Source organism: Macaca fascicularis, chromosome 8 (genome assembly GCF_037993035.2).
Source record: "Macaca fascicularis isolate 582-1 chromosome 8, T2T-MFA8v1.1".
In the NCBI taxonomy this organism is placed as follows: domain Eukaryota; kingdom Metazoa; phylum Chordata; class Mammalia; order Primates; family Cercopithecidae; genus Macaca; species Macaca fascicularis.
Window position 1 is genome coordinate 30,979,613 of NC_088382.1, and position 8,862 is coordinate 30,988,474.

An 8,862-nucleotide genomic window follows, 5' to 3' on the forward strand; every position below is an offset into this window, starting at 1 on the left:
TATCAGGGAAATCACAAAACCATAGTGAGGTCCCACTTTATACCCAGTAGGATGACTGTAATCAAAAAACAGACAAGTGTCCGTGAGGATGTAGAGGAAACTGAAACTCTTGTACATTGCTGGTAGGAATGTAAACTGGTACAGTTGGTGTGGAATACAATGTGATGGTTTCTCAGAGTTAAACTGTTATGTGACCTAGCAGTTTGACTCCTAGGTTATATATTCAAGAAAAGAAAACATGTCCACTCAAAACCTTGTACATGAAGGTTCATAGCAGGATTATTTATAAAGGCCAAAAAAGTATAATCCAATCTGTGATTAATGGATAAATATGGTATATTGATACAATAATAACAATGGGATGTTATTCAGCCATAAAGGAAATTCTGTCACACGCTGCATCATGGAGGAACCTTGAAAACATTATGCTAATTGAAATAAGTCAGTTGCAGAAGATCGCACATTGTGTGATTACATTTATATAAAATGTCCATAAGAGGCAGGCAGATCCAGAGGCAGAAAGTAGATGTGCAGTTTCCAGGGACTGAGGAAAGATGGAGAGCAACTAATGAGTGCTGGGTTTGGGATAATAAAAATGTTCTAGAATTAGATAGTGGTGGTGATTGGACAATATTTGTTAATATACACAAAACCACTCAGTTGTACACTTCTAAAGGGTGAGTCTTACGGTATATGAGTATATATATCTCAACCAAAAAAATTAGTCTCCATTTTTAATTCCCATGTACACACTTTGAACTAACACTATGTATTGCTGTTTAAAGTTTCCAATGTCGCAAAAAAACTTGTTTGCTAATTTACCTAATCTAGCTAGGTTATGTGGATGAATTTCACGACACTTACTCTCTCAATTTCTACACATATTTCATTGTCTAGATAATAGGTTACAAACCAATAAGCACACTTTGACCAAACCAGAGACCACACTTTGGAATACTGTTATTCAAGCCTTTTGCATTCTATGCCACTTTTAAAAAATAAATACCAACACCATTATGGGGACCCAATCTTGGGCCATAAATCCTAGTCAATTACACATACTTACAAAAGGGATCAGTAGGAAAAATTGATATCTTAAAGATTTTTGATTAGTTATGAAATACTTTTCTATGTTTTATATTAGATATATAAATTTGGTATGAGGAATACCAGTATCTAACCTAGTTCTACCATATTATGTATTTAATTATAGTATTTAATATATTAGAAGCTTATGTCTTCTAATTGAATCAAATTCTAATTTTTTATTCTGAAATAATTTCAAGCTTACAAAAGAGCAGCAAGAGTAGTAAGAAGCCTTTGTCAAGACCTAGTAAGTTCAACGTTTACCTCATTTGCTTTACCATTCTATGTTTAGATAAACTTCCTGAATTATTTTGTTACATATATTATGCTCCTTTACCCCTTCATGCATTGGTGTGTTTTTCTTAAGAACAAGAATATTCTCTTATATAACCATGATACAATTATCAAATTTGGGAAATTTAATATTGATATAATGCTTTTATCTGACAGTCCATATTTCACTTTTGTCTGTTGTCTCAAATGTCCTTCATGGCTTTTTTTTTTTTTTTTTTTTCTGCCCAGTATCACATACTGCATTTAGTGTCTTTAATCTTCATCTTCCCTAATCTGGAACAGTTTCTCAGTCTTTTGACATTGAAGAATTTGAAGAGTGCAAGCCAGTTATTTTATAGAATATCCCTCAATTTTGATTAATTCTGTTTTTTTCTTTCACAAACAAGTTGTGGGAGATGTTGAATTCTTTTAACCACTTCCTTATTACTTTTAATCCTAAGGTAAGCAAGATCAAGGAGAGTTGTAGTCAAAATGCAGATTAGTTTTTCCCTTCTTAAAGCTCTCAGTGGATGTCTTCATTGAAAAAAGTATATAGGCTGGGCAGTGGCTAATGCCTGTAATCCCTGCACTTTGGGAGGCCAAGGAGGGCGGATTACCTGAGGTTGGAAGTTCAAGACCATCCTGGCTGACATGGAGAAACCCTGTCTCTACTAAAAAAAAAAAAAAAAAAAAAAATTAGCTGAGTGTGGTGACACATGCCTGTAATCCCAGCTACTTGGGAGGCTAAGGCAGGAAAATCACGTTAACCTAGGAGGCGGAGGTTGTAGTGAGCCAAGATCGCACCACTGCGCTCCAGCCTGGGTGACAGAGTGAGACTCTGTCTCAAAAAAAAAATATATATATATATGTGTGTGTGTGTGTGTGTATGTGGTTACTGCTTAAAATTGGTGATTTTTTTTGTTTGTTCTAATTATCTGTTGCTTTTAATTAGCAATATGATGTGTTGTTTTTTGGTTGAGTTGGAGTCTTACTCTGTTAACCAGGCTGTAGTGCAGTGGCGCAGTCTGGGCTCACTGCAACTTCCGCCTCCCGGGTTCAAGTGATTCTCCTGCCTCAGCTTCCCAAGTAGCTGGGACTACAGGCATGTGCCACCACGCCCGGCTAATTTTTGTATTTTTAGTAGAGACGGGGTTTCACTGTGTTAGCCAGGATAGTCTCAATCTCCTGACCTCGTGATCCTCCTGCCTTAGCCCCCAAAGTGCTGGGATTACAGGCGTGAGCCACTGCACCTGGCCTAGCAGTATGATCTTATATTAGTTGCTCTTTACCGTGGATATACTAGAGTTAGGTGGATGGTTCCCTTTGCCCCTCAGCAGAATTTTTTCTGGACCTTAGTTTTCTCATCTGTGAAATGATATCATTAGACTTCTTTCTCTAAAATATAAGGCATTTTTTCACTTACTAAAAATAAAGTTGATTTAAGTCAAGAATATTTACTTAAGTTGTGCTCATGTTAATTAGAATGTTAAGTTGCTTCCATTATTAAATCATCTTTTCTTCTCTTTTAGGAATTGCTTCATGTTTGGCTGTTTTCTCAGCACTGATGAAATAGCATTTTCTGACCCAACACCAGATGGCAAGTTATTTGCAACCAAGTACTGCAACACTCCTAATTTCCTTGTATATAATTTTAATAGTTAAAGTTGATTTCAGTTATAAAGGAGTTACTGTCTGGATAAGTTGAGAGAGCTCCTTATTATAAAATAGAGACTATTTAATAAATATCAAAATAAAAAAGACCAACACTCTCATACACACACACGTACGTCACAGTTTTTGTTCCTTATGAGTTGAAAAGTCAGGAATAAATTTGTTGAAAATTATCTGGGGATTCAAAGAAAGGAAAAACCTTTGAGTGATTCACTGATTAGCACTCTGAATTTTTAATTATGAAACTTTGTAGCTATAACTGGAAAATTACCTGACTCTTATGTAAGAGTATTGACAAAGTGGTTTTTCTCTAGAAATGTGACCTGGTGTTTTGTAAAGTACATTCTTGGACCAGGATTATCTAATGCCACATCAGAAGCAAAGAGGCAAATTTAAACTTGGGCAAGTAATTTCTATGCCCAATTTGTAAAGGGAATTCCTGAATTTTTTTTTTTTTTTTTTTAAATCGAGGCATGGTTCTCACTATATTGTCCAGGCTTCTCTGGAACTTTTGGGCTCAAGCGATCCTCCCAAAGTGCTGGGATTACAGTCATAGCCACTGTGCCCAGCCTAATTCCTGACTTCTCTATAAAAGTCTTCACTTGATAGGCACTCATCTGTTGTAACTCAGTTTGAATATCTTTAGAAAATGTTTAGAATTTCTTACTTGTAACAAGATGGTAAGGAATAAGATTATCCCATATGCATTTCTGTAGAGCAGAATTCTATAGCTTAATGTTTAATCTTTTTGAAAATAAAATTAAATGTTTACCTGTCATCAGATTTAATTAAAATTATACTTGGTAATTGCACTATTATCACTTAGTTAATTTTTGTTGTATGGAAATGTTGGTAGTACTACTTTAGGAACCTGTTACTGACAATTGATGTCATTAACAAAATGCCTAGTTGGATTAGATGTTTCATTTTCTAGTTTTTTGCTTGTTTAAAATGCACCTTACTTGTTCTGAGATACCTGGCAAAAGTCTTTACAAAATGTATGGTAATAGAACCAAGGTTAGTAAATATACATAGGCTGGTGGATCAGAGACCATGGAACTGTATAAATACACTTAAATGTTCACACATTTTTCTAGTGTAATTCTTGGATACTTTAAAAAGCAAAACATTGTTCAAATTATTTTGATTCTAAAAAATCATTCAACTGCTAACTGGCAGAAGGATTATAGGCAAGTCGTTTTCCAGATTGTAATTATATGTAGAAACTATTCATCTGCATTCACTTTATTTGCCAGTGAGTTAACATGTTTCCAAAATTTAAAAGCCTGGGTTCCCAAAAGAATGTGGAAGTATTAAAATGTATGTAATTATGCAAACATTTTAATGCTCTTTTCTGCACTTGTTTATTTCTTTTAATTTATTTAAAATTTTTAATTAACATTGTTTAATGCTTTTGTGATGAATCAATTAAAATTCTTTAATATTTTATACAACTAAATCTGATTTTAATTATATTTTATTATGAAAATTGTATATGTAACATAAAATTCAGATAATACATAGAGATGACCAAAAGGCTTCCCATAATCCTACTTTTAGTGCCTATTACTTTAGATAAACTAAATACATATGCAGTTATTTTGCATCTTGCTTCAATTCAGTATGTCTTAGATATGCTGTATTTCAAGAACTATTTCTATTTTAAATATTTAGCATGATTTGCTGTTGATACTCTTGGCTTGGTTGGGTGTTTTTTTGTTTTATTTTTAAGTGTAACACATACAAGAAGCAAGTGCACTGACAAGGTCTCAAAGCAATGATACCCCAGTGGCAATGAGCACACCTACCATCCAAATCTTGGTTGGTTTCTTTCTTTTTTTTCCCACCCTGGGCTGAAGTGCAGTGGTACAAACATGCCTCACTGCAGCCTCGACCTCCCAGGTTCAAGTGATCTTCCCGCCTGAGCTCCCTAAGTAACTGGGACTACAGGTGCGTGTCACCATGCCTGTTTAATTTTTGTATTGTATTTTTAGTAGAGACAGAGTTTCACCAACGTGCCCAGCCAGTCCTTAAGCTCCTGAGCTCAAGTGATCCTCCCACTTCAGCCTGCCAAAGTGCTGGATTATAGATGTGAGCCACTGCACCCAGCCAGATCTTGCTTACTAATACCTTCCTCCACCAAAGGACCTGGGGCTCTTGGGAGAAATGGCTCATTCTAGGGATAGGGCAATGAACGTACAAGATGAGCCTAGATCACCTCGTACAGCAGTCCCCCCTTATCTGTAATCTTGCTTCCCACAGTTTGTTACCAAAAATATTACATGGAAATTTCTAGAAGTAAGGAATTCATAAGTTTTACTTACCCACTATTCAGAGTAGCCACAGTGGGTGATGAGTGCTCAATTAAGATGGAAAAGGCATCAAATTTGTCAGCAGAAGACACGCACAGACATATATTCCAATTGGGGGCAATCAGGTTCAGTACTGTCCATGGTTTCAGGCATCCTCCTGGCGGTCTTTGTCATAAATTGTGCCCATATATGTGTATGTCTATTTCTGCCTGTTTATTCTTACTAATCTTATATAGTTTATATTTATGCCAATACCAGACTGTGTTAATTATAATATTAATGTTTGCTATAGTATTAGTACATGGTCCCACCTTTTTTTCTTCAGGAATAGTTTGTCTATTCTTGGTCTTTGCATTTCTGTATACATTTTGGAATCAATGTATTCCACAAAAAGCTACCAACAACAAAAAAGCCTGTTGGGATTTTACTGGAATTGTGTCAGATATATAGATCAATTTGGGAGGATTATTTGATAGTTTTTTTTTTTTTAGACGGAGTTTTGCTCTTTTTGCCCAGGCTGGAGTGCAATGGCGTGATCTCAGCTCACTGCAACGTCCACCTCCCGGGTTCAAGCGATTGTCCTGCCTCAGCCTCCAGTAGCTGGGATTATAGGTGCATGCCACCACGCCCAGCTAATTTTGTATTTTTAGTAGAGACGGGGTTTCACCATGTTGGCCAGGCTGGTCTTGAACTCCTGACCTCCAGTAATCCACCCACTTCGGCCTCCCAAAGTGCTGGGATTATAGGCATGAGCCAGTGTGCCCAGCTGATACTTTTTTTTTAAGCCATTGGGAAAAGTGTTTTAAGTTACATCTTGTTTGCTGATACATAAAATACAAGTTTTCTGTTTTGACTTTGTATTCAGCAATCTTTCTAAACTTATTTAATTCTAATTTATTTTTATCTACATAACGTCTATGAATGAGTTTTCTTTTAGAAACTTACAGCTTTTATTTTTTGTTCTTACAATATTGCATTTCTAAGATCGCCAGTCTAGTACAGTGTTGAATAAAAGCAATGGTAGGGGACATATTTGTTTCATTGCTGATATAGGTAAAGTTTTCAACATTTTACTATTAAATATAAGGTTTACTATAGTTTCTTTGTAGATAAATTTCTAATATTAAGGAAGTTCCTCTGTCTACTCCTAGTTTTCTAAGAGGCTCTCAAACATCTTGAACAGATACTCAGATTTTATAAAAAGTCTTTCTTCTATCTTTGGAGATGATTTTGATTTTTCTTCATTGTTAATATGGCAGTTACATTGTTATTTGAATGTTAAAGTAATCTAGCTTTCCTGAACTAAATAAACCAAACCCAATTTGGTCTTGATGTCTTTCTTTTTTATGTTACTGGCTTCAGTTAACTACTTTTTTTTTGGACTTTTCATGTGTTCATAAATAAGATCGGTATCTGTAGGATCTGTAGTAAAGTTTTTTCACTCATGACATGTCTTTTTTCTCCATAGATTAGTTTTGCCTAGGAGTTTATCAATTTTGTTAGGATCAACAATGCCAATCTTTAAAAATACTATCTATCATAGATTTGTTTTCTGTTTCCTATAAGTTTTAATTTTTTTCCCCTCATTGGAAGGGAGGTACTATGGTCTGAATGTGTTCCACCAAAAATCATGTTGAAACCCTAACCCCCAAGATGATGTAATACCATCGTAAGTAGTGCCTTATGAAGGTGAATGGGTCATGATGGTGGAAGGAACCCTTAGGGATTAATGGCCTTATAAAAGAGGGTGGGGGAGCTCCCTTGCCCCATCCACCATGTAAGGACACAGCCAGAAGGTGCCTTCTATGAGGATGCCCTCACCAGATACCATCTTGATCTTGGACTTCCTAGTCTCCAGAACTATGAGAAATTTCTGTGGTTTGAGGCACCTCGTTTATGGTATTTTTGTTATAGTAACCTAAGATGGGAGGCTTTTGTTTTTCCTAAATTTTTAGCTGATATATACAGCATTTTTTATATATAGTTTTTATGTGTAGCATTTGTTTCATTTAAAATCGTTTCTAATTTTTATTCTAATCAACAGATTGTAGAAGATTAAATAGGTACCAGGAGACATGAAAGAATGATCTTCAACATTTCTCAAGCAGCTGCTGATTATCTCCTTTTATGGAGGTATAACAAGCTCCTGGAGGCCTTCTACAGATTTTAAAGGGAAAGATTTTCTGGGAGGTGAGAAAGCCACTTGAGAGAAGGTTATTTTGATTTACTAATTAATTCAGTGTAAAGGTAGTATTGGGCACGGTGGCTCACGCCTGTAATCCCAGCAGTTTGAGGCCTAGACGGAGGGTTGCTCAGGAGTTCCAGACCAGCCTGAGAAACTTGGTGAAACCCTGTCTCTACAAAAAATACAAAAAAATAATTAGCCAGGTGTGGTGGCATACACCTGTGATCCCAGCTACTCAGGGTGGGAGGCAGAGGTGCGAGGGTCACTTGAACCTGGGAGGTCAAGACTGCAGTGAGCCATGATTGTCCCACTGTACTCCAGCCTGACAGAGCAAGACCCTGTCTCAAAAAACAAAAACCCTTAGCCAGCCAAGTCACATGTTGCTCTTTTGAGAATGAGACAAATGTCCAAAAAGATAACATCTGAGATTTAAAGAGCAAGTTCTAGAAAAAGAATACAAAAATTTCTCCCAGTTGGTAGCAGATTATCTGCAATCTTGTGTTGAGGATTTCTAGGACCTCACCAGACTCAAGGGGCAGTGCATGCTGGGAGTATTTTATAATGTCTACCATAGATAAGGGCTGTGAATTTGCTGGCCTTGTCCTTGCTATTACTTTATTCCTATTAGATACCCCAACTGTAGGAACTAAAAACAAATTTCTCAAAAGCAATGGCTTATGTGTTAAAGAGCCAATTCAAGAAAGATCCAGTTCCTGCTTTGTCTTATAAGCAGGAACTGCTATTACTGCTAGGAAAAGAATGGCCTGGAGAAGCTGCTCTGTTGGCTTGGCAAAGAAGAGTGACACATGTCAGAGTGAGGATAAGAGACCCTATTGAATATCAGGATGCAAAATTATACATATGTTTTTCTACAGATTAAGACAACTTCCAGTTTACTTGTCACATTAATATTTTGATGGAATATATGCAAATTAATGATCTGTGTCCTATTGCTTGGTACAATCTTATACCAAAAGGCCTTCAGTGATTTCTAGGCATTTTTAAAGTTCAGAGTGCAGTTGTTCCTAATGTTTCTTTTTTTTTTTTTTTTTTTTTTTTTTTTGAGACGGAGTCTCGCTCTGTCACCCAGGCTGGAGTGCAGTGGCCAGATCTCAGCTCACTGCAAGCTCCGCCTCCCGGGTTTACGCCATTCTCCTGCCTCAGCCTCCCGAGTAGCTGGGACTACAGGCGCCTGCCACCTCGCCCGACTAAGTTTTTTGTATTTTTAGTAGAGACGGGGTTTCACCGTGTTAGCCAGGATGGTCTCGATCTCCTGACCTCGTGATCCGCCCGTCTCGGCCTCCCAAAGTGCTGGGATTACAGGCTTGAGCCACC

The 8,862-nt window shown here is 36.7% G+C and overlaps 1 protein-coding gene across 8 annotated transcripts in view; it reads left to right on the forward strand.

The window, feature by feature from the left end:
• ESCO2 (establishment of sister chromatid cohesion N-acetyltransferase 2) overlaps positions 1-4,367 on the forward strand; it is a 30,340-nt gene extending 25,973 nt beyond the window's left edge. For 7 of the 8 annotated variants that reach the window (XM_065519010.2, XM_065519012.2, XM_065519011.2 and 4 more), the window contains one exon: positions 2,889-4,367. In XM_065519010.2, coding sequence (XP_065375082.1) covers positions 2,889-3,021 — 133 coding nt within the window. In that variant the 3' untranslated portion in view covers positions 3,022-4,367. The remainder of the gene's footprint in view (positions 1-2,888) is intronic. The other variant, XR_012417167.1, reaches the window with a different exon arrangement.
• The last annotated feature ends 4,495 nt before the right edge of the window (positions 4,368-8,862 follow it).